The sequence below is a fragment of the Lutra lutra genome, chromosome 6 (assembly GCF_902655055.1).
Source record: "Lutra lutra chromosome 6, mLutLut1.2, whole genome shotgun sequence".
Taxonomy (NCBI): domain Eukaryota; kingdom Metazoa; phylum Chordata; class Mammalia; order Carnivora; family Mustelidae; genus Lutra; species Lutra lutra.
The window spans coordinates 65,033,832-65,059,919 of NC_062283.1; the positions used below are offsets into that span (position 1 = coordinate 65,033,832).

Below are 26,088 nucleotides of genomic sequence, written 5' to 3' on the forward strand. Positions count from 1 at the left end.
GTACTAATCAGCTGCTGCCACAGTAACGTCGCGTGACAAGAAACCTCAGAATCTAGGCAGCTTACGACCACTAACATTGATTTTCTTATTTGTGGGTCTGCAGGTTTGCTGGAATTCAACTGGTCTTGGGTAGCCTGGGCTGGGCTGGACTGGGCAGGGCTGGGCAGGACAGAGTGGGCTGGGCTATGGCTTAGGTCCTCCCTACGTATCTCATTCTGGAGCCCAGCTAGGGGCGATGGCTATTCAGAGTGTGTTCTTATCACAGTGAGAGCAGAAATGTGGGGAGCAAGCCCAACAGAAGAACCAAGTGCCAAGCTTGTGGTGGCATCACATGTACTTAAATCCCATTGGCCAAAGCACGTTAGATGGCCAAGCCCAAAGTCAGAGGGCAAGGCATGCACTTCACCCACCATCAGGCCATGGCAAGCCTGTGGAGGTATTTTCTTTTGGGAAAGTGAAGAAACAGGACCAACAACTCAATCTGGCACACAGAGCCTACCTACAGAGGAACTGTCTTTAGGGCAGATTCTCAAACTTAAGCATGAATCCGAGTCATCTGGCATACTTGTTACCACATGGATGCAGGACCTACTGAGTTTCTGACTCAGTTGGTCTGGAGCAGAGTCTGACAATCCGCTGTTCTAATACATTCTCCCAGGGATGCTGATACTATCACTTTGTGGACAACATTTCAAGACGCTCTAGTCTAGGAAAATAATAGGTTTGTTTAAAGAGGATGGGAGGGGTCAGCCTGTTGGTGTCCTTGAACGTCACATAAAAGAGCTGTATTTACTGAATCCTTACTACCTTCAGTTACCTCCAGTTAACTGTTATAAAAGCATTCTGTGTGTTTTTTTCATTGGTATGTGAACCCTGGAGGTATGACATTGCCATTTGACAGACAAGGACTATAGAGCCATAGCAGGTGATGTGACTTATGAGGCCCCCTAGCTTGGAGGGGGTGGAGCTGGAGCTTGTAGCCAGTGGTCTGTCCTGTCCTGAAAGTCAGGCTTCCTCCTTTTGACAGTGGGGCGCCAGGTCAAGTTCTCTGGGAAGGAATGACCTGTGGTAGAGAAAGCTCTGGATTTGGAACTGGATGGTCTAGGCACAAACCATGCTTTGACTTGCAGTAACTAGATTTGGGGGTAGCTAGATCTGTTCTGGAGTAAACTGTCAAGAACCTAGGGTTAGAACAAGGTAGGCAAATTCCTTACATTCTTATGAAAGAGATGGAGAAAAACATTAAAGTGCATTTGGAAGAAAAATAATTAGTATAAGGGGACACAGAATGAGGCATTACTGCTTTATATGGGTAGTCAGGGATGGTCCCATTAAAGAGTGACATTGGAAGAGAAACCTGAACGGAATGAGAAAAAGAGCTCAGTCAGGGGAAATAGCATGTGCAAAGGCCCTGGGATAGGAACAAATTTGTCTTGTTGGAGAAGCAGAAAGGACTCCAGTGTATCTGGAGGAAGAGTGACAGTAAATGAGATTACAAGACTGGACAGGGCTGGATCATGTAGGGCCCCCTAGGCCATGGTGAGGCGTTGGATTTTATGTTGAAAGAGATGGGAGCCACTGGTGGGGAGGTTGGGGCGGGGGGTGAATACAGAAGAGTGGCATCATGTGATTAAGAAAGAAGATTCTGGCTGCTAGGTGAAGAATAGACCTCAAGGGGGCAGGGAGGAATCAGGGAGATCAGTTACAAGATGGTCTCAGGGGTCTTAGCTATGTCTTAAGACTCCCCCTGCTCCTTAAGGTTCACATCCATAAAATGGGTGTCCTCAGTGTCCTTCGATGGGGGAAGGAGATCAGGGTGTGGGCAAGTGAGTGAGTAGAAATACTCCGATAGGGAACAAAGCAGCCCTCTGTCATGGTTCTTCTGGCGGAATTCATGGGCTTGCCTCTGCTGGGCTGGGGAGGCTCTCGGAGGCCCAGCAGCAGCCTGGAGAGGAGAGGAGTCCCCATTTGCCCCCCCGCAGAGCAGACATCTCCAGCATCACTGTCCCAGCTCCGCAGTCAGCGTCCCCCACCCTCTCCGCCCCCAGCCCTCTCACTCTGATAGGGAGTAATTATTTATGTTCTTGTTTAATTAGCTCATTAGGCATGTGCTGCAGTATTTCTGATAACAAATCTCCTCCTCTAGTGGCTCTTCAGCGCGTTTTTGCTGGAGCCAGGCCGCAGTGACGGAGGCTGCTGTTGCAGATGTGAGGCTAGCTGGTGGTTGGAGCTTGGTGACCTGGGTTCTGTCCCCTGCGTGGCATGTGGCCAGGTGGGGAGGCTGCGGAGGCCTTGGGCAAGGAGACAGGATCTTGGAAGCTGAGGCGGTGGCTGCAGCCGGCACCGAACGCCAGAGAGATATTTTTACCACCCGTCAAAATGCCACCGTGTGTGAGCCGGTGCCAGGGGCTGCTTCCCAAGGCTGCTTTGCGCTCCTCCCCCAGCCTTTGATTGTCGCTCAAAAGAAGGTCTGAGGGAAACAGCGAGACTTTGAAAATTCCTGGGTCGGCTAGGCTTGTGCCCAGCAGTCCTTTCCCTCTGGCAGGGGCTGGAAGAAAGCTGCTCTACTCTAACAAAAGTGAGTGGGTGGGAGCTGCCAGGAAAGTACAGGTGCCAAGATTTAGACCCAAACCACCCTCCCCACCCCAACACATTCTGTCTAAGACGGGCCTACGAGTAGGACCCCACCCAAAAATATTTCCTTCATAGAAGATCAAAGGGCCTGAAATTCCACCATTAGAAATGCACTTCTTTGCACTTATCATAGGCAAAACCTAGGTGATGCTGCAGTGGTTTCCTCCAGGACTGGTCAACAGAGGATATGGACCAGAGGCGGGGGCACAGTGGAGGTCCCAGCAGCAGGAGGTGGGAGGGGGTCAGGGAGAGGTCACAAGGTGACCTCAAAGCCCAGTTTCCCTGCATGGACATATTGCCAAGGACTTGAGAGAGCTCAGGGAGAAGGAGGGAAAGCCAAGGTCTTGGGACTCGTCCAGCTATTTATTTGGCACAACTCTCTTGGATTCTGTTCTTCTGTCTTTAAATGGGCCTAGTTCTTGCTACTTGCACAAACTGAAGAAGGTCGAGTTAGAAAGGGACAGTTCAAGGTCATCCAGGCCAGCTCTCTCCTTTCTTTGTGAATCCTTATGATGCCAACCACTTCTCCCATCTATCATCCCACCTCACCTCCCCTCTACACCCTTAGGATGTTAACTGGCTCCATATGGGAATAGCTTGCTTATACAAGAAACTACCCTCTCCTTTTTTCCCCCGCAAGAGTCCCAACTACAGTTGGATACTCTAGCTGAGAAGATTTTCCTTATTACAAGCCCCCAACTTCATCTGCCTCTATTTCCCACCCTTCCATTCTGCCTTCATCCTCATCAGAAGTAAAATGTATTCTGGTTTCAAAATAGGTCCATTTAATGTTTGCAGATAATTCTCATTATCTCACTTGGCTTGCCAAATGCTAATTTTTTTTTCAGCTTCAATATCCTCCTTCCCTGCCTTCTTCCATTCTTGCCTCTCACCTTTAGTCATTAAAGCAGTCTTTATTTTATGCAGCTAATGTCAAGTCTGGGCCACTCACAGAGGAAATGGCCACTCACCAGGACACACCTGCCCTCCCGCAGCTCTCATTTCCCAGGGAGGCGGACCTAAAGGACTCGGTACTTAAGGAATACCTGACTCAGTTACTATGGCTAGAATAAGTACCGTGCAAGCAACAGGCAGGTCCTGGAAAGGTCAGAGAGGTCTTTCTGGAGGAGGTGACCCAGAAGGTCAAATAAGAGCTCGGTCAGTGAAGAGACACAGGAGGCATTTCAGGTACAGGGTGGTGGTCTGGTTGTCTCTGGAGCAGGAAGGGAACAGCGGGTACATTCTCTGGTAGTGCCTCCGGCTGTGCCCTCCCTCTGCACGGGTGGGGTCCAGTGGGCAGTATGCTGGATGTCGTCTGGCCATCCCCAAGTGGACTGCAGCACCCCTCCTGGGCTGGGGGTACCCCTCATCTGGAGTACGATCAGCCCTTTCTGGTCCTGTGGTCCCAGCCCCACCCAGACTGGATGCCCCCAAGAAAGCTGTTCCTCTCACTTTGTTCTGAGGCCATCACATACCCCTCATGCTCTTCCCAGGATAGAATGACACAGGGCTGCCCAGCGGCTCTGTAGGCACGCCTTACTTACCTGGCACAACTAACCATCCTGGGGTCCAGGGCCTCTAGCTCAAACCTACTTGCTGATCTCTAATCTGCCATAAAATAGTTTGTTGTTGTTTTTTTTTTTTAATGTACTTGTCTCCTATGTTTTCATGTGGCAAGTCATCTTATGTCTTTGGTTAGAAGTAAGTGGATTATAAATCATAAAACCAACTGATGGAAATTAGGTCAAAAGTACCAAGTAAATGCAGATTTTTTTTTCTCCAGTAATGATGATGATAATAAGAACCAACCTTTTGGAGAAATTATTAAGTGCCAGATACTATTCTAGTGGTTTCCATTGATTAGCTTATTCAGTTCTTCCAACAACTCAATGACAAAGGTCCTGTTATTATCTTGCTTTTACGAATGAGAAAACTGAGGCTCAAAGAGGTTAAGTAGCTTCTCTGGGGTGTTCTGCCAGGGCTTTGAACCCAGGCAGGTGGGCTCCAAGGTTTAGGCCTCGCTGCCTTAATAATATGCAGCTAGCATCTGAAAGCATGCTCTGTGCGCCCGTATTGCACTCTGTGCGCCCGGGCATTCGCACAATGACCTGAGAGGTGGCTGTTACTATTAAGCCCATTTTATAGGGTAGGAATCTCCAGGATCAGAGAGAGTAGGTAAGTTGCACCAGGTCTCTCAGCTTCAACGTAGCAGAGACAGCATTTAAATTCAGGTCTGCCATACTCCAGATAGCTCCTGAGCATTCTTTTTCCTCCCAGGCTGTGAGTTATGGTAGAGAGGAGTGAGAGGGATGTCTTGGGGTCACTGGCAGTATATTCAATCTGTGGCTGGTTCAGTGAGTGGAGCATGTGATTCTTGATCTCAGTGTCGTGAGTTCAAGCCCGAGGTTGGGTGTAGAGCTTAGAGAAAGGAAAGGAAAGGAAAGGAAAGGAAAGGAAAGGAAAGGAAAGGAAAGGAAAGGAAAGGAAAGGAAAGAAGAGAAAAAAGGAAAGGAAAGGAAAGAAGAGAAAAAAGAAAAGAAAAAAAATAGAGACAAGTGACCCCATTTCCCTTCTAGATCATCCCCTACCCAGCCACCTAATCTTTTCACAAACCCAGAACTGTCAGCCTGCTGTCACTCAGAACCACCATGAGGAGAAAGAGGAAATGTGAACACATCCCTCACACCCCCATGAAAGGAAGGAAACAAGGGGAAACAGGTGGGTGTTATAGGGAGGGATCTCAGCCAGAGTAGAAGAACATCTGGGCAGTGCTGCTGATGTCTAACAAAAGAAACCTTTGCTTCTTTGAAAGCAGAAGGAGGACCTGGCTGCATAAAGGGCCTGGAAGGTTCCATGAGAGGCCAGCAAGCTGATGCACGCCTTTTGCCCCTTCTGCACACTGAGAAAAGTGATGGCCGGGCCCTGGGGCATTCTCATTTATAACTTGCCATTTGAACCATGGCTGTTTGGCCTCCCCATCGCTGCCTCCTCCCAGGACCGAAATGAAACACGGGTCATGGGTTCAACCCTAGTGATGGGGTGTACTCGAGAGAGAGAGAAGATTTATGGCTTGGTCTCTGCCCTTAATGAGTCATCATCCCCCAGAGCCACTGTGGCCACTGCCTTGCTGGCCGGGTGAAGCCCAGAACCAGTGCTGAGGGGCAGGAGGTTGTGCAGGGCTGGAGGATGGTGCCATGAATCTCTGACAGCCATGGGGCTCCCTGGCTCGTGGACATCCGGCACAGGGAGCCGCCGATGGATCACAGCTGGGCTGTTGACCTTGAGTCTTAAGCAAAGTGAGGAAAAAAGGTCATATTTATTCCATCAGAGCCACAGGAGCTATAAAATATTGGAGTGTAGATAAAGAAAGTGGTGAATCACTCATCACTCTTGGGAACCTGGCTGATCTGTCTTCTGGCCGCATCACCCACTGGGCAAGCTGAGGAGCAGTGTGCTCAGAGATGGGGGACTCCAGGGGACCCCAAACAGTGCTCTCCCTGGAACACAGAAACGCCAAGAATCGCTGAGATTCATAGGTTCCTGGAACATAAGATGTCCCTCATTGCAAATGTGACCTTCTCAAGGAAGTTTCCCTGGCCCCTCCCACTTATTGCTGAGCCTGCCTTCCCTCTACCAACACTTTTACCTCCTTTTAACCTGCTACACTTTTCCTTTTTTTCCCACAGCATGTTCCATTTTATGACATATTCACTCATTTACCAATTATGTTTATTCTTTACTTTCTGCCTGATCCCTGCCCCCAATGCTGAGAATGTCAACTCCACAAGGCAGGGGCTTGTGTCTAGTGCTCACTATCATATCCCCAGTGCCTGGGGATATGCACGGGCCTATAACAGGTGCTCTGGGAACATTTCTCGGATGAATGGACCAGCCTGGAAAGACCTCAGAAATGATCTAATCCCAACCCTTCCCTGTGCCCAAGAAGAGCAGAGATCCAGACAGGAGGCATGGGACTTGTCCGGGGTCCTAAAGCCTCATTAAGGAGTCTCCGGGCTGGGAGACGAACCCAGGCATCCAACTCCTGGGCCAGAGCTGGGGTCCTAGTGGTGTGACCGGCAACCACAGCCATCGAGGATGTGCGGATGTGCTTGGTGGTCACATTCTGCTAACCACCTATAGGATCTGCTAACAGATCTGCTAACCACCTGTAGGATCTGGAGCTGGCAGCCTGCGGTAGGCAGGCTGGGGCTTCCTGGCTTCCTGTCTTGATTAAAAAAAAAAAAAAAAAAAAAAAAAAAAAAAGTAACAAACAGACTGATAACTAGCTCCCTAAGCCAAAGGGGGTAAAATAATATGGGTTCTGGAACTGTGGGAGGTCAGGGAATTTTTTTTTTTTTTTTTTTTTTTTTGGTCAGGGAATTTTTACAAGGTGGGTGGGAGGGCGGTGAGCCCCTTCCCCTCTGCTGGGCCCTTCACAGGGATCACTCACCTCCTTCTGACTCCCAGCTGTGATGGAGCATAATAATAATAGCCAACATTTATTGAACTGTGTGCCAAGCCCTGTTCTCAGTGCTTTTAGGTATTCATTCATTTAATCTGCCCGACAACTCTATGAAGTGGAGAGCTTCTATTATCTTCCCCATGTTACAAATGAGAAACTGGAGGCAAATATGCCAGCATATAAATGCTTCCATTCTGGGTGCTTGGGATGCATCGGTGAATAAAACAACGAAGGATCCTCATCCTCATGGGGGAAGCAGGCAACAAGCACAATAAATGGGTAAATTATCTGGGTGTGGGGAGGCAGTGAGTGCAAGGCAAGGGAGAGCGGAGCAGGGTAAGGGGTTCGGGGCGGTGGCGAGGTGCAGGCTTACACAGGGCGGCCGGCGTGGGCCTCCCAGAGAAGGTGAGGCCTGGTAGAGTCTTGAAGGAGGCGAGCCAAGTTGAGGTCTGCAGGAAGGATATTCCTGGCAGAGGGAACAGCCAGGGCCAGGCCCTAGGACCTGAGCAGGTCTGAGGAGCAGTGAGGGGCCTGGATGACTATAGTGGAAGAGCGAGAGGCACAGTCTAGGAGATGGGGCAGGGAGGGAGAGGGGCCAGATCCTGGGAACCTTGCAGCACCCCCTCAAGGACATCTTCTTAAATGCTCTGACTCATTCAAATGCTCACATGAGCTCACAGCCTCAAACCAACAACCTCCTCTCTGCTCACACTCCTAGAATGCTTCTGTACCACCCGATAGACCCACTCTCATGCACACACTGGCCGGGGACACACACCAGCCAGTGGACACACACTCAACATGCTCACACTGGCCAATGAACGTACACACTGTGGAGGAAAGCAAGCCAATTCCAGTGGCTTCAGACCCATATACCCCAATAACAGTGCTGGAGAGACGCCCAGAAAATTATAGACCAAGTCTGTGATGTACTCACACAGGATCTACTCACATGATTACTCCCATGTAAGAAAATCTCGGACCCTCATGGCCATCCTCCGGGGACACCAAAGTGCATTTAGTGGCTCTCTTCGGTGATCATTGTCCCTACAGGCTCTGCTGCCCAGGCCAGGGGAGGGCTCGGGAGGGAGAGGATGGTAATCCTGCTGCTTTAAGCTATTCTCAAGTAGAACCAGGATGGGGCACCTCCAGACCAGGCTGGCCTCACCTGAGAGCTCCCAGATAATGAATAAGTTCCATAGGAAGGTTCATCTTCTCAGCACTGAGTCCCTGACCCCCCAGATGACCTAACAGTGCCCCCAGACAGCTCACCTTCTGCTCTGCAAGACATCCTCTTGGGGGATTGACAGGTGGGATGGTGTTAGTGTTCTCTCTGAAAAAGAGAATAGTGCTGATGAAGATCAGTAGCCAGACAGACACACAGAGATAGATGGAGAGATAGAGAGACAATAGACGTTATAAAGCAGGTAAGCATTCAGCATATTCATACATGACCTATTGAGTATATACTGTATGCCAGTATTTTTGCATATATTATTTCTAATCATCCTATGACCTTGCAATTCAGATTTGCAAACAGCTTTTACAAACAAGAAGAATGAAGTTGTGGGAAGTTAAACAAAGGGGTAAAGATGAGGCAGCCAGTAAGTTGTGAGTCAAGATTTGAGCTCACAGCCCGGGTCACTCGGGTGCCAGATCCTATCCATTGTCAGGGTTGGGAATCTGGCCCTTTGCTGGCTGTTCCCACCTGCCCTCCTTCTGCCTCCCCCTGGCTCTTGTCAGTCCTCTTCTGGTGATGTTCTTATAGAATTCTAGAACGTCAGAATTGGATGTTGAAGCACATAGAAGAGAAGTAACCTGCCCAAGACCACTCAGCCAGTCTCTGACAAAGCCAGAGTTAGACCCTTGTCCATCCAGCCTGAACCTGAGGGTAATTGATGGGTGGGGACAGCTCTGTTCCTCCATCCACCCTCCCACTTGGCTGAGCGCAGTAGCCTCCCCACTGTGGGGAGGTGTCCCTCCAGAGGTCATTCTCTCCTACCCCTGATTGATTCCTTCCCAGCCAGCCTGCTTGTAAGAGGCAGAGATGTCCTGGGAAGGACCAGCAGGAACGCAGCCCAGAGAAGTGCTGGGCAGGCTCCTCCAGCCCACCGGGTGGAAAGGGAGTCTCTCTGCTGGGGGAGAAGCAGCAGAGTGATGCTGCCACCTGGCCAGCTGGATGTCCAGCAGGTTACTCAGTCATGGGGGCCAGCCTCCAGCCATGCAGCTTGGAGAAACCCTCAAGGACACCCTGGGCACTTTCTCTGTCTCTGGTTCGTGCACGGGTGCTGAACAGTCCCTCACATTTGTGATCACTTTACCACTTAAGTGCTGCATCCCAGGAGACTCCCATCTTCCTAGGTTTGCCCAAGAGTCCTGTGGGGCAGGTAGCAGGATTAGCACTCTGTGGGACAGACGACAAAGCTGAGATTTAAATGAGTGAGAGCTCCTTGTTGGAGATTGCTCTGCTAGCCAAGGGGGATGGGCAGGAATGGACCCTGATCTTCAGACACTGAACCCCGGCATCATCACGGCTGCTTCTGACTGCACATACGCATTCTAAGCACGGAATCCAGTACTCAGCAAATACCATATTTAATGTTCACGGAGATCCCAGATGATCAATATTATGAACACATTTTGCAGGCAAGAACACTGAGTAAGGCTCAGAGCTGTGATGTGAAGTGACTTACCTACATTACGGTCAATGAATATTTTCCTCACAGCACAAATTCCACCTCGGGATTGAGCCAATTCCTTTCTTCAAGGAGCTTCTCATCTGACAGAGAGAGGGGATTGTAACAAGGGAGGGAAAGGCAGGACCCCCAAACTCAGCCATGAAATGACTGAACACTTCATTTCATCTTGATTTCTTCCATCAAGAGTCAGCGTTGGCTTCCCCATCGTCGTCAAAACACAACCTCGTGTTTCCTGTACAGGCCTCCTGCCAAGCGTTTCACATACTTTACCTCATTTCCTCCTGATGGTGTTCCTACAAAGCAGGTACTAGCATTGCTATTCAACTCAAGCAGAGAGGGTGACGTAATCCACCTGGAGTCTCACAGTTAACCAGTGGCAGGGAGGGGAATTTAATCCAGGCCCTGCCGACACCACAATGGACACCATGAATCACCATGTGGTTTTCTTCCCCAACCTCTTTGCACCTATTCGATTTACGCCACATTCTGCTCTGGAGCTTCCCAGTTCTTCAGCCTTCAGGACAGATGGAGAGGCATAGACACAAGGCCAGGGGCCACCCTGTTTCACCAAGACCCCTCCCCATATGCTGCCCGTCCCTGATCTGACAGGGCCGACCAAGCCCGTGGACAAAGAGCCAGGAAGGCCCTGCTGGTGGGGACTGCCCCCTGAGTGTGCATCAGCCACACGGACGTGGCAAATCTGTTTCCAACAATCTCTCTTTGTCCCACCCTCTTGGCAGAATTTGCTTAGTGATGGCATTTTGCAGGGGGTGGTTTGTGTGTGTGTGTGTGTGTGTGTGTGTGTGTGTGTGTGAGAGAGAGAGAGAGAGAGAGAAAGAGAGAGAGAGAGAGAATATACAGAACATGAAGTTGACCATTTTAGGCATTTCTGAGTGTGCAGTTCAGGGTCACAAAGTACTTTCACACGGTTGCGCCTGCACCAACTTTCTATCGTCCCACAGTCAGACTCCGCACCCGTCACACACCAGCTTCCCTTTCCCTGCCCCCAGCCCCTGGCAGCCACCCTTCTTTCTACCTGCCATCTCTGTGAACCTGACCACTCTCAGTACTTGTGTAAATGGAATTGTGCCGTCGTCATCGTTTAGCATCTGGCTTTTGCACTTAGCGGAATGTCCTCGAGGTTCACCTATGCCGTAGCCTGTGTCAGAATTTCATAAAAGTATGCAATGCTCCATGAATTTTCATGTCATCTGTGTGCAAGGGCCATACTCATCTCTCTATCATCCCAGTTTTCGTACATGGGCTGCTGAAGTAAGCTCTGTGATAACATTTTTAAGGAGGTTGGTGCCACAGGTGACTTTGCCCCTGGGCGGCTCCCCCATGAAACGATGGATCTGCCAACTGGGGGACTTGTGGGATCATGTACTTCATTGGGCAGCACTGAGCTGAGGTTTGACAGTTGTCTGGTTGCATTTTGAACCCGGCTAGCAGGGAATCTTGATTTCGAACACTCCTGTATTTACAATGATGTATAATTGGTCTGACACCTTCTGTGTTTCTTTTTTCCCCCGTAAGTAATGAATTGTTAGTGAGCAAGCGTTTCTCAGTTCCTCAAGGAGATAAAAGACAACTATCATCCTCATCGTCCTCTTCTTCGCTGTGGGTACCGAGTGGCCCTGGGCAAGGAGTGGAAGGGGCAGTGGTGCTTATCCCCACTGCCTTTAATTTTTTACACTCACAGAGGAGGCTGGTACTGTCCCCATCTCACACAGGAGCAAAGAGGTTCAGAGACAGAAAATGATCCAGAGTCACACGGTTGGGGGCGGAACCGGCCTTCAAAGAGAGATTTCTGTCTGATTCCAAAACCCACACTTTTTCCTCTGAGACATGTCAACCTAGTCCTTGGGGGCTGGGAGCTAAGGACAAGTAAATACAGAGAAAAGGTTCACATCTGTCGAGATTTGGATGAAGGGAGGCAGGAAGAAAGTTAAAGACACAGAGAGAGAGAGAGGCCTGCTCTGGGCTGGGGAGCTTGCCTGGGTCAGCTGCAGTGGCAAAAAAATGAGCCAGCAATGGTAGAAATGCTGCTTTAGGGGAACAGAATGGGTACAATGGGGCTTCATAGCAACCCTAGGCTAATCACAGAGTGTTTCCACTGACCATGTGTGCAAGGGGAGCCACCTGGAAGGCTGCTGCTTCCAGAAAGTCCAATGCAGTCTTGGGCGGGAGTAGGGGAGGCTCAGGAGAAGTCTGACATCTGATGGGGGGGGGAAGGGGGGGATGGATGGTGGGGTCTGACCCCACTCTGTGTTCAGAATGTCCCAGAGAGGAGGGCTGACCCCAGACTGCCATGTGACCAGATGTGAGCAGCCAGGAGGCAAGAAGAAGCTGGGGCCCGAGAAGATTTTGGAAGGAATGGGAATGTTAATTCTGGAAAAGTGGAAACTCAAGGTGGGATGGGAGTCACTGCGTGATTTGAAAGAAGCCCCCATGTGTCCAGAAACAAGCAAATAAACAAAACACCACCTTGCTCTGCACGTTCCCATGGGGTTGCCTTGGGGTCCGTGGGAGAAGCAGCAGCTATCAGGACAGAGACATGAGCTCGGATTCCCTCTGCTTGAGGTTGTGCAGAGCTGGATGGACTTCCTGACCTGTCCCTGACCAGTGGGAGTGCAGTGCTGACAGCCAGAAGAGCCTGTTTCAGAGGGATTCACACCCATTTCAAGTGGCCTTCCTGAGGTCTGTGTTTGGAGATGGCAGGGGAGGGGGGACAGTCCAGCAGACATCTGGGAGTCGCCAGACAAGCACCTCGACCGGAGGGTAGGCTGGGCCAGTGAGGGCACCAGGACAGACCACTAGGTCTCAGATGGCTGCCCCTGGGTGGGGCTAAGTGCCTGCCCCCCTAATCAGAACTGAGTCTAACCTCACGCCTGCTGGGTTCATCGCTCTGCCTGCCTTGGGACCAGATGACACCCTCGATCACCAGCAGGCATATGTTGAGTGTTCACCAGGGACCTGGCACTGTTCACAAGACAGGTGCTGACTCATTTAGTCCTCCTCATGATCCTGTGAGGGAGGCCCTGTCTTCTGTCCCCCTTTCCAGGGAGGTTGAGTGGCTTACCCAAGGTCACACAGCCAGTAAGTGATGGTGCCGGTTTTGAACCCTGATGACCCAGGACCAGCACTCTCGCCCTGACCTCCTGGCTCGATCCTCTCCATGAGGGAGCACCGTGGAGCAGAGCAAAACTCCCTCACTGGCACGGCGGTACTAGCCAAACACGGGGCCTGGCGATTTCCTGCCCCCTCGCTGGGCAGCTGGATGTGCCGTGCTTCCCGAGTCAGGGAGCAAAGGAACGGTCTCCCCGGGTCAGACCCTCACCTATTCCCGGGTAAGCCCTCACTCTGGGGAGGTGAATACTGAGGTAGCCTGCTGGGGCTTGGCTCACTTTGGCCTGATTTCCAGACATCTCTGCAATCACTCAGCCAGGGTTTAACTAAGGCAGTCACCACGTGTCTTCTGAAAAAGACTCTTAGAGTCCCATGGAGGCTGGCAGACACATGTCCCTGCAGTGAGGGTCCCAGGAACCAGGCCAGCCCAGCCAGGACCCATGCACAGCCAGGTATCCCACTCTTCAGCTGGTGTGAGGTTTGCCAGCCACAAATCCCAAGGCCTGCGTTTCCACCCTAAGAGATCTGTTTCTTTTGGTTCGGCATTGCCAGCTCCCTTACATAATAGCTACTCAGGAGGAGCTTATTCTGCGCCAGATACTGACCTAGGTTCTTTGTGAATCATGACTCATGTAAACCTTGTAATAACCCTATAAGCTCCCATTCTACAGCAATCGGGTATATTTAGGTCACTGAGGCACAGACAGGTTAGGAGATTTCCTGTGGTATACTCTTACAGCTGGGAAACGGTGGGGCCAGCATTTGAACCCCCAGACTGACACTGGGGTCTGCTCATCACCCTGGCACTCTGCTGCCTCTGCACCTTCTCTTTCTTTCTAGTGGAAGGTATTCCTGGGAGGCGTGACGTTTATCTCTGGGATTGGATTTATCAGGGATTTTTCTTAATAGAGACTTATGCAATGGAAGTGTAACTAATAGACCAGCAGTGGAAAAGCAGGAATGAGGATTTAGAAACAGAAAACCAGAGGGCAGCCCAGAGCCTCCATTTGCCAAGGCAGACAGAGCACTCCGGGGGCATGTGAGCTTGAGCCAGACCCAGGGGAACCCCGAAAAGACCCCACTGAATCTGAGGTCCGAGGAGCCAAGAGAAGCTGGAAGGACCGAAACGAAGGGATAAAGCTGCCCAAAGTCACTGAGAGAACTTGTGGGGATAAAGAGAACTCAGAAGCCTTATGGAAACCTCTAGGAGTGGTCGAGTTGGTTGGTGTTCCCTGGCCTGGCCCCATCCATTTGGGGTGCTGGGGCTCACACAGGAAAGGGCCTACCTCCTGCTGGAGTGCTCAGGATGCCCTAGGAGAGCACCGTCTGATGGAGCTCTGGGATGGGTTGGAGGATGCTCGGCGGCCACTCTATCCCGTGTGGTAGCCTCCAGCCACATGTGACTAGCGTGACTGGGGAGCTGAATGTTTAATTTGATTCCATTTTAATTAATTTGAAGTTAAATTTAAATAGCCACATGTAGCTACTGTGTTCAGTGGTGCAAATATAGAACATGCATTTCCTTCACCTGCCCAACAAATGTTTTTAAGGGCCTCCTTTACACCAAGTGTTGTTCTCAAGGCTGGGGAAATATCAGTGAACAAAACAAGCAAAAACCCCTGATCCCCAGATGGAGAGCTGAGATTGACTCTACTGCAAGGAGAGAAAGATCATTAAAGTAAGCAAAGTAAATAAGCAAATGATAGCATCTTTCAGGCAATAACCATGGAATGGGGGGAAAGTAGAGCAGAGTAAGGGACATGGGAGAGTAAGAAGTAAGGAGACAAGAGGGAGATGAGAGATGAGAGGAAGCCCACCATGTTAAATAGGAGGTCAGAGGAGGTAACATTGGAGCAGAATTGAAGGAGGCGAAGTAGTGAGCGTAGGGACATCTGGATGAAGAGCACTGAGGTAAGGACAACCACCAGTGCAAAGGTCCTGAGGCAGGAGCACCCTTGGCAGGTTGAGAACTGGCAGGGAAGACAGGTGCTGGTGCAGAGTAATCTGGGTAAGGAGGAAGAGAGGAAATAAGAGAGGTGAGGTACAGATCACATGGGGCCTGTGGGCCATGCGAGGACTTTGACAAGTGAGACAGGCCTCGCTGGGGTTGTTGAGCAAAGGAAGGACCTGATCTGACTGGCTTTTAACAAGTTCCTCTGGCTACTGGGGCAGGAGAGGCAGAGGGAAGGAGAGCAAGAGGGTTTACCCAGAGGCCAGTTCAACAAGGTCTCTGATTCCCACTGGCCTGCTCTCCTGAGGGCTGTGAAATGGAGAGTGAGGGGCTTTGCTTCAGAATCTCAATAATCTTGAATGTGGCTTCTTTACTTGCTGACGGGGTAAAGTAACTGTCAAGAAGACAGAGGACCTCTGGACACCCAGGGGAACCTGTGTTCTCAGGAGGGGCAAAGGCAGAAAAGCAGCGACAGAGCCTGGTCCCTGGCCCTGGCCAGAAGTTGATAAGAGGTTTCTGACTCTTCAAGCCCTCACCTAGTCATGCCAGCTCCATGCTAATTCCATTCAAAAGAACAGCCGTGTGCCTTTCCCTATTATCACTCAGGGCCATGTGTTTAGGGAAGGCCAGCATCTGGCATAAGACATCAGAAGAGGGAGTCTCACGGCTTGTACTAGTATTTCTAACTATTCTCTGATCCCTAGACCAGACACAACAAATACAGGACACAGGTTCTTCCAGACCCATACCACTCTGTCCCACTGAATTTGAACACAGCCTCAGAACCCTTCTCAACCCTGGTGCCCAGCAAATACTCTGAGTCGTAACCCAACTCAACATATTTACAAGCCTTCCAGAACCTGGCTCATGGCGACTACTTTGGTGACCTCATCTCCTACCATTCTTCCTTCTCATCACTCTATTTGATCATACCAGCTTCCTCACTCTTCCTGCCTCAGGGCCTTTGTATTGGCAGTTCCGTCTGTGAGGAAACTGCCTATAAATATCCACGTGGCTCTCTCATCATCTTCAGATCTCACTTGAGCTTCAGGAAGCAGCCAGACAACACTGATGGCTCACTGAAATCCCGTCTTTAGAACGGGATTTAACATCTAATTAGCTAAGCAACCTCGGGGCACTTCAGTTACTCCCTCTAAAATGGGAGCCTAATTATGAAAAGTACTTTTGAGGGTTATGGTGAGCATTGATGGAGATGTTGTGAGAGTGCTGGATTCAAATCTCGTCTAGGCACAAACGTTCTATTAGACGTTGGGCAAAACACTTCTCTGAGCTTCAATTTATTTATCTGTAAAATGAGAATCATCATAGTATATCTCCCTCACAGGGTTGCCATTAGGATTAAATTAGTTTAACATGTGTAACATACTCAGAAGACCGTTCGACATATGGTAAGTGTTCAGGAAATATCAGCTGTCATTGTAGTAATACATGATTTTATTGATTCCTTCGTTCATTCATTCATTCATTCATTCATTTATTTATTTATTTGGATTGCTGTCAGTTAGCCTGACTCTAAGACCTGCTTGCTGCTAGAATCTGACTCTGCTCAGTTCCATTCCAGGTGACTCAGTAGAGGCCAGATCATGCTCAGGGGCCTGGCAGGCCTGGCTTACAGCACCAGCTCAGCCACCATCCAGTCCCCTGCCCTTGAGCAGGTTAGCCATCTGCCTGAGCCTCAGTCTCTTCATCTATGGTGCGGGGATAATTATTCCCACTTACACAGGCAGTGCACAGAATCAAAGAGAGCATGCTGGTCCAGTGCCCAGCACACAGGAAGGACTCAATAAGTTGTGTGCCAGAGAGAAGCAGCTTGTGCAGGGAAGCAAACAGGCCCCTCTGGGGGCTTGTGGGAGGAGAGAGAGGCTGGGGATCCAGGGCCACTCACTATGGTTTAACGAGGCTCTTTCTTGTGCCCTGAGATCCCGCAGCCATCCAGAGAGGTTGGCAGGCTGGTGGTTCTGAGAAGAGCTGGTAATGAGGATGCAGAGCCAGGGAAGTGGAGAGGGGCAGCTTGACCTGGCTTCTCCAGACGAGTGCAGGGGAGGCAGCAGAGGTGGGGTTAGTCAGGATGTCTTCTTTACCTAGAGACGCAGGCACCTCTGGCTTTTACCACCCCTCAGGCCTCGCTGTCACCTGCGTGGTCCAAACAGGTCGCCATACCCCGTGTCTGGCTGCAGGAGGGAGGGAGAAAGTGGGGCTGGCAGTGCCTCTCTTTTAAGGCATGGCCCAGGTATGGCCCACATTCCATTTGCCAGAACGCATCACCTACCTACAAGAGAGGTGGGGGAATGTAGTCGGGAGTGAGCTCAGGGAGGGGGAAGTGGACTCTGGTAGTCAGCTCCCAGGCTTTGCCCTGAGCAGAGACTCAGGATCTCTCCCGTTCCCATTCTCCGATGCCCCGATACCATTAGTGGTAGCTATTAGGAAGGATTGGGCCTGGCCTGCAAGTGTCTCTGGGACAGGGCACATGGGAGTCTCCTCAGAAGAAGCACGGGACACACAAGAGGGTCTGGGAGGGTTGAGGCTCGGCAGAAGTGGAGCAGAGCAGTGACTAACACTGGGGGGAACCGGCCCCTCTGCACACCATCTGTGTGAAGCACTTCCACCCCCCCCCCCACACACACACCTCCACGCCCACGCTCACATGCCCCAGATACATATCTACATGCACACCCATAAAGGTGGTCAGGAGGCCACGCGGTGAGCCTCAGGCATATAGAAAAATGCCTCTCCGGAAAGATCTCCTGGGGACCAGCCAGTGTCTGGGAGTCACCATTAGCCAGCCATCATATTTAAAGAAGATTCTCTCCCATTTGTAAAGGCCTTAACATTTAACAAAGCACTCTTTCATTCACTCAACCGTAAAGTAAATATTTACTCAGTGGTGACTCTGGGCCAGATACCATGATTGGCAGTGGAGCTACGGAATGAATAAGACAAGGCCACTGTCCTCAAGGGAGTCGGTGGCAGCTCATGAACCGAGAAGGGCTCTATGGCAGGCAGGCACGGAGGACGGGGGCAGCTCCCTATGGGGTCAGTGGAGTCAGACATGACCTTGGGGTTAGGCCCCAAAGGACACAGTCACCTGGTGGAGAAAGAGATAGGAGGCTTCCAGGAACAGGGGCTGCTGGAGGCAAAGCGGTCGGGTGGCTTAGGTAGAAGTGGGGAGAGACTCAGAGAAGGTGGCCCAGTGCTTCCTGAAGCTGGAGTTTCATGAGGAAGGGCCAAGATGTGCTGCTGCTGATGTGAAGCCAGGAGAGTCTTTTCCTGAAATGCCAGGGGGAAAATGAAAACAGGTAGAACAGTCTCGTCCTGGGAAGACTACCTCCCACGCCACTCAGGACTCAGTCAGGAAACATAAAAATCCGCTCTAGATCTAAGAGGGAATTCAGTGCAGGGGTTGGACTACACAGGGGATGGAGTCGCTGGGGCTTCAACCAGGGGTAGGGAGGCATCGCAGAGATGAGCAACAGCGGGAAGCCATAGCCCCTCACCCCACCCCACCCAGAGGTGGGGCGCACAGGAGATGACAGGACCAGAGCCAAAGATCCAAAGCCATTTGGCAGGAACCAGAATCCCAGGAGCTGAGATCACAGAGGGGCCCCAGGAGCTGAAAAAAAACCACCACAAGAAGCAGAAAAAGAGGAAGAAATAGCTGGCTTCTACCCCACCTCTGGCCCTCCAACCTTCTTCCGGGCCCCCATTGGCCAACTCTTCCTGGAAGCCCGAGGCTAAGGAGCCTGGGAACAGGCAAGGGAGACTGGGAAATGTAGTTCCTTGGCACACGGAGAGGGAACAGGTGAAAGGGAAGGCAGACAAGTGAGCAAATAGTTGGGTAACCAGTATGCTCCTGGTTCCTTCCCAAACCTCCAGCACTAGCTGTAGATATCAGCTGTAGATTTGTCTGATAGGATTACGCTGAACGAACGAATGCCCAATGAATATTAATAGGGGAAAAAGAAAAACAACTCAGAAGCAGCCACTTAGGTTTGTTTTGTTTTTCCTGGGTAAGTGCTTGGGGTTGCAGCTTTAAATTGTGCTTTAGAGCACGTGAGCTTAATTAAATTTAACATGTTGGAGCAACTGAACTTAAAATAGAAAGTCATGTTTTCTGCTGGCGGAGATGTCGCCGTTGTATGTGATAGGAAGAACCCTATCAGGATTTCAGGATGTCTTTCACGAGGAGGGCTGTGACCGATGCTTGTGTCAGATATGGCCCGTTGCCTCTCCAGATCCACTCCTCTGTGCTGCTGTGTGCCCTGGAAGCCTGACCAGTGTGCCCCCAGGAATCCTGGCTTTCAGTGGGGTTCAGCCATGGGGAGCAACAGCAGAGGATTGGGAAGAGGGAAGAGAGAGAGGTCAGGGTTTGCTGACCTCCCCTGGTATGCTCAGGGCTAGACTGGGGAACAGCTTGGCTGCTACAACCCTGGGTCATGGCGTGTTCCCTCATGGTCCCCCATCCCTGAATCTACCCCTCTGTAACAAGGTCCTTTGTAAGCAAAGGCTTTAATTACCCCTCTGTCAGTACACCTTCCACCACAAATGGGCCCAGCTGTTTCTGAAGTGTTTTCCTAAAGACTGTGGGCAAAGTCAGAGGGTGCATGGGTGCAGGGGCAAGAATGCGATGGGCAACCTGGTTTGGGAGCTTGGACTGTCTCCTGTAGGTCACAGTCAGCCCTTGAGTGTTTCCGTGTGCCAGAGTTGTTTCAGATGGTGTGCTCTGGGGTTGGTTGTGCTGAACATGGACATGAAGGGAGCACAGGAAGAGACAGGGAGGCCTGTTTGGAGGCCACTGCACTTGTCCACACCAAAAACAGCAAGGCCTAAGCAAAATTGTGAGTATGGGGATGGAAGGCAGCAAGAAGTCCAGAAGGTAGAACGTGGGACGTGGATAGGAGTGAAGAGGGGACCTGGGCTCTCCAGATCTAGCCTGGAGGGTCAATGGTTGTTCTGGGGACCATGAATGGGTAGACAGGGCCACACGGGCCGAGCTGACTTTGGATAGAGTCCATTTCACACTACTTTCTCATGCAGTTTGTCTTTTTGGTTGTCTGGGGCAGGAAGCAGCCTTGCTTATGGCTGGAAGTGTGGGCTCTGAATCCCGGATGATCCAGATCTGGTCTCGGCTCCCCCCTCCTGAGGGAAAGTGAAACTGCTTAGCTTCCTCCTTCCCTAAATGGGAATGATGTTAATGACTTCCTTCAGCGGGGCCAGGGGGGTTAAGTGAGATAATGTACACAAACTTCCAGGCACAAGATGAGGGCTTGGTGAACGCCGGTTGTTACTGTTTTTGCCAAAGGTGGACTTGACTGCCAAGGCTGTTTGGAGCCAGCTGGCTCTGGCTCACGTAAGTACACACATATACACACATACACACCCAGGATCCGGAGCTGCTTCCCTGCTCTTAATCCTGGGAAGCGGGCCCTTTCCTCTGGCCTTGTTTCTGACATACCGTTTACAGTGGGAAGCTTTTCCCAGCCTGCTCCTCTCACCCTGGCGCCAAGGATCAGCCTGCCCTATTGCACCCCGTCGGCAGCGCACCCACTGTGGCTTGATCCTACTCTAGCTGCCCTTACTTGGGAAGCAAGGGGGAGAGAGGCCAGGCAGGGTCCCACACAGAGTCACCCTAAGGCCTCAAGAAAACAGGACAGTGTCTGAGAGGCCCCGACTGCCCAGTTCAGATCCCAGCTCTGCCGAGTACTAGCTGGGTGCTTCTGGGCGGTCAGCTTACCCTTTCTGTGCCTCTGGTTCTTGTCTGTAAAATGAAGATGACCGTTGCTATTGGGAGTATTAATCCCCTTAAAGACCTCGGAAGGGTGCCTGGCCCACAGGAAGCCCTCACTTGACCTTCACCCCTCTTCTATATTTTTAATTACTGGTAGTGGTGGTGTGTGGTTTCTAGGAGAAGACAGCTAAACACAGATAGGAGTTCCGGGCTCATGGTCCATTCCCTGTGACCTAGGATTGGTGCAAAGGTTAAGTGCAACACGAGATGTGAAAACCCCATCACATCACAGGTGTTCCATAAGCAAGCTGGCCCATCCCCTCCTCAAATGGGTGTGCTCTGACATTGCGCATGCCCCAGTGCGGTGCTGGGAGGCAGAGGTTTGGGCTCAAATCCCAGCTGTGTATGTTTGTTTCTTACCTCTGCCTCCCCGCCTACAGAGTAAGGATCATGGTAGGGGCTGCCTCAGAGAGTCGCTGTGGGACCAAGTGAGCTGACAGCCACAGGGCCCTGAAAAGGGGGCCTGGCACACAAGTGACCCTCAGGGTTTGCTCCTCCTGTCGTCACTGTTCTGGGTGCAGATAGCTCCTCCCACTCTGACTTCTGTCATCAGCTCCGAGGGGAATGAAGTGGGCTCTGCCCAGTGGATGGCCCTACAGGCCAGAGAGCCTGCTGGTGGAGGCATGTGAGCTGCAGCGGGCTCTGAGCCCTGCTCCAGGGAATGGGCAGGTGACAGGCCACAGGCTGGGACAAGCTTTTCAGTGAGATGAGGAAACATGCCCTGTGTTTGTCACATGTAAGGAGCAAACCCATACTATGGGCCTGGAAACCAGTGTTAAAGGCCAGTGGCCCCTCTTAGCAGTCCCAGCTGTGTGACTTCAGGCAAATCACTTAACCTCTCTGAATCTTGGCCATTTCTCTTTTGTGCCATGAGAGGACAAGTCTCTATCTTCTCAGGATTGCCATGATGCCCGGGCAAAAGAGGTAGACCTAAGGGGCTGGCCCACAGGCCCTTGCAGACCCCTCCCCACCCTGTACCAGCCCCAGCCCCACCACCCCACCTCCCCACCTCTTGTAGCTATGGGCTGGGGGTGGGGCTGGGGACCAAAGTTTCCTCCACCGTGGCTTCCCCATCTGCAGAGCGGGCTGGGAACGTGAGGAGGGAGGCAACGGCCTCTTGTGCTGCCCACTGACGGGATGTCAATAGATGCCTGTCAGCTCGATCCTGAGCAAGGAGTTCCTGGGTGGAAGTTTCCAGGCTCCGGTATTTCATATTTGAGATCTCAATTAAGCTGCTTGGCTCTGGGTTTTCGGGGTTGATGGGTGGCGATAGAGCCCTTGAGTAGTAGGGGACTGGAGAATGGAGGGGCAGTGGGAAGGGCGCAGAGGGACGTGGTCCCTTTAGGACATGGTGACTATCTCTGCAGGAGTGTTTATGGGGTAAAATGGGCATTGTCTCTGGAGATATCACAGGCAGAATACGTGGACAGGGCCTTAGAGATCAGGGATTGTGCCCAGGCTTCCTGAGGGTCCCAGCAAGAGAGGCCCAGGACAGTAGACAGTCTCCAGTTTGGGAGACTGAGGCCCCACCATACCTTCCCCTAAGGTGTAGGTAGGGACCAGTTGATGCTGCCCTAGGCAGAGACTCTCTTTCCCCAGGCCTCTCTAGATGAGGTTGGCCTGCTATGCCCGAGAGGGAAGAATCATCACTTCCCTCTGGGAAGCAGAATCGCCTTCCTGTCTTCAAATTGCACTGTCCCATCCCCTCCTAGCCTCCAGCTGTCTTCTGCTTAGACCTGGCCAACCCGGTTTGCAGCAGCAAGCATTCTCCTGCCAGGCCTGAGAAAGCCATTTGCAGAGGAGGATGGTGTGGGCTCTGAGAGCAGGGCCTTGACTGTGACTCCCCAGGGCACAGGCCCAGAGAAGGGCTCAAGTGATATCCACAAATCTCCAGGACACAACAGGGGTAGACGGGATCTGGGGTATCTGGAGTGGGGGCCCTGGCAGGCCTGGCTCCCACCACCTCCCAGAGTCTGAGGGAGATAGTGCAGGACTCACGCTGGGGGTCCCTTTGTTCAGACTGGGCTTCTGCAGGCTTTAACCTCTCTGCCTCTCTGTGTCTCTCCCTCTGCCCCTCCTGTGGTCCCTCCCCCATCTCTGCCTGAGGCCCTCCCTTCTTCTCTGTACCTCCTTCTTCTTACCTGCTCTCCACCCCCCCCCCTCCTCGTTCCCTTCGTCTTCACACTCCTGGCATCTGTGTTTCTGCCTCTTCTGGGCCCTTGGGCACCTGGTCTGTGTGTGCAACTCTCACTGACGTTTCCATTCCTGAATCTCTCTCTTGCTGCCCTTTTTACCCCCATCTGTCCTTCTCTGACTTCTTACCTGGGCCCCTCTCCTCCTCCCTCTGGGACAACTTCACCTCCTCCCATGCCCTGTTCCTGTCCCCTGCCTTCCCTTTGTGCCTTTGCTTCCTCCTCCTATCTCCCCACCCCCCCCCCATCTCCTTGGCTCCTTTTCCTATCTCTTGGTTCATCCCTCTCTCTCCTGCTTCACCTCATTCCCTCTGTGTCCCTGTGTCTGTCTCCCTACCGCCAACCCCTCCTATCACGCTCTCTCTTTCTGTCTCTGCCGATCCTCCCTGTCTTTCCCCTCTGCGTCCACCCACTCCAGGATGATCCCAGCCTCCAACAAGGCCTTCGTGGTCAACAACCTGGTGTCAGGAACTGGCTACGACCTCTGTGTGCTGGCCATGTGGGACGACACAGCCACGACCCTCACGGCCACCAACATCGTGGGCTGCGCCCAGTTCTTCACCAAGGCTGACTACCCACAGTGCCAGTCAGTGCACAGCCAGATCCTGGGCGGCACAATGATCCTGGTCATCGGTGGCATCATCGTGGCTACACTACTGGTCTTCATCGTTATCCTCATGGTGCGGTACAAGGTCTGCAACCAGGAGGCCCCGGGCAAGCTGGCAGCTGCTGCTGTCAGCAATGTGCACTCACAAACCAACGGAGCCCCACCACCTGCTCTGGCTGGCCCGCCCGGCGGGGCCCCCACGCAGGGTCCACCCAAGGTGGTGGTACGCAATGAACTTGTGCAGTTCAGTGCCAGCCTGGCCCGGGGCAGCGACTCCTCTTCCTCCAGCTCCCTGGGCAGCGGGGAAGCCGCAGGGCTGGGACGGGGCCCCTGGAGACTCCCACCCCCTGCCCCCCGCCCCAAGCCTAACCTTGACCGCCTGATGGGGGCCTTTGCCTCCCTGGACCTCAAGAGTCAGAGAAAGGAGGAGCTGCTGGACTCCAGGACTCCAGGCGGGAGAGGGTCTGGGACATCGGCCAGGGGCCACCACTCGGACCGAGAGCCACTGCTGGGGCCGCCTGCAGCCCGGGCCAGGAGCCTGCTCCCCTTGCCCCTGGAGGGCAAGGCCAAGCGCAGCCATTCCTTCGACATGGGGGACTTTGCTGCTGCAGCTGCGGCAGCTGGCGGGGTCGCCCCCGGTGGCTACAGCCCGCCTCGGAGGGTCTCGAACATCTGGACAAAGCGCAGCCTCTCTGTCAATGGCATGCTCTTGCCCTTTGAGGAGAGTGACTTGGTGGGGGCCCGGGGGACTTTTGGCAGCTCCGAGTGGGTGATGGAGAGCACGGTGTAGGCCTGGGGGGGCCTCCTCCTGCTCACCCTTGCAGAGTGGATGAAGGGGAAAGAATCTGTACTGGCAAGTCTTTGTGGAGTTTCCATGGTGATGTTTACATCTAGGGACAGTTTCGTCTCCCTGTCAACGCCAGCCCCCCCACCAACCCACACCACCTTCTAAGCCTGTCCCCCACCACCCAGCTGGGGTGTGCTCAGGGAAAGCGGATTCGATCGCTAAAATGTCGGACTGAGCCCTGAGTGTTTGGAAAGGCAGACTCCCTCCTTTCTGATCACGAATGTAGTGTGTAAGCAAGCGGCTTTGGATTTCTTATGGTTTTTATTTCTTAATTTATTTTTCCCACTTCCCAGACTCCTCCTCTTCATTCACACAGATCATGGAGAATTTACTCTTCATGTGAGGGTGCATTCCCAGCAGACCTGGTAGTGGAGATTTTTGTCTTTTGACAAGAGAAGGGAAAGGGTCTGACTCCACATTTGTTTGGAGGGAAGACTGTGCCAACTTCTTCCCAGACTCCTTATTCCCAACTGTCCGCATGCATGGGGGAGATGGACAACTACCCCCATATTTGATCCAGCTCCCTCCGCTCAGTTATCATGACCCACACCCATGACAGCAGGCTAAGCCAGAAGGGTAACTTCCAGAACTTCTTACGTGTGAGAAAGAGAGAAGGGTTTTATGAGCCATAAGGGTATAAAGGACATAAACTTCTGGAGTTGCTGTAAGATTTTTACCTCTTTTGGGGGGAAGCTGGGACCAAAATTCCCCATGAGCTTATGGCGGGCCAAGAGGGCTTCTCTTGAGGAAAGCAGAGTGGAGTGGCAAAAGGAGCACTGGATTTGGAGTCCAAAGCTCTCAGTTTAGGTTCCAGAGCCACCACTGAGTAACCAGCTGAACATGGGCAAGACCCTTTTCTTTTTGGATCTCAGTCTCTTAACTCCCAAACTACTGGATTGTACCCAGTCTTTGATGCCCCTCAAGTTCGAAGGACTAATGAAATCTTCCATGACTCTAGATGTAATGGCTTCCAGATCAGCAGCATGAGCAGCACAAGCTGGTAGAGCATCCCTATTTTTCCTACTTGACACAGAGGGAGAATTCTAGAGGTTTGGGAGGGGGGAATCGGAATCTGTTTAGAATGGTAGAGTTTTGAAGTTTGAAGAGATGTTTGTAATCATCTCATCCTTAACCCTCTCTCCCTCCCCCACCCACCTCAGAGTATACAGGACTTGCCCAAGGTCACACAGTGAACTAGTGACTAAGTCAGTGCAGGTGCCAAGACCACCTCCTAGGATGCTTTTTGGAATTCATTATGCTGTCTTCACCCCGGCTCAGGCATTTCTGTGTCTAAAGTCCATCCCTTGTTTGTTCCTGAGGAAGGTGGCCCAGGGTGGGACATAGGGGACGACTTTCCTGGATGCCAGCTTTGAGGAAGATCCATCCATCCATGGAAATGACAGAGGGTGATGGGCAGGTGCACCTAGGTTCCTTTCTACCACAGGATGAACCCCCATACCCCAGACCATGTCAAGAGGGGCAGAGGACATGTAGCCAGGGAGAAACAATTCTAGAAACATCTGGAGGACTTTCCCCTACATCTCTGTCTCTTCTGGTCTCCATCTCTTCCAGATTTCTCCTCACTGCCAACATACTACCTCTCCCTCGGTCTCCCCAACCATTCTTTGCACTTCTGAGTCTCTGCCATTGATCTAGCTTCTCTCCTGTTCTTCTCCCTCCTTCCACTTGCCAACCATACTGCATACAATGTCTAGGTGAGTCTACTTCTGCTGAAGGGTTCTGATGGGCTCAGACCTGGCA

The 26,088-nt window shown here is 51.9% G+C and overlaps 1 protein-coding gene and 1 non-coding gene across 2 annotated transcripts in view; one reads left to right on the top strand and one right to left on the bottom strand.

Annotated features, from left to right (window-relative positions):
• The window catches only part of LRFN2 (leucine rich repeat and fibronectin type III domain containing 2), a 169,815-nt gene extending 144,714 nt beyond the window's left edge, over positions 1–25,101 (top strand). The window contains exon 3 of the mRNA XM_047731920.1: positions 23,292–25,101. Coding sequence (XP_047587876.1) covers positions 23,292–24,270 — 979 coding nt within the window. The 3' untranslated portion in view covers positions 24,271–25,101. The remainder of the gene's footprint in view (positions 1–23,291) is intronic.
• Positions 10,972–11,075, bottom strand: LOC125103427 (U6 spliceosomal RNA). Its single transcript, XR_007128416.1, has one exon. It is a non-coding gene; the product is annotated as a U6 spliceosomal RNA (small nuclear RNA).
• Positions 25,102–26,088: the final 987 nt, after the last annotated feature.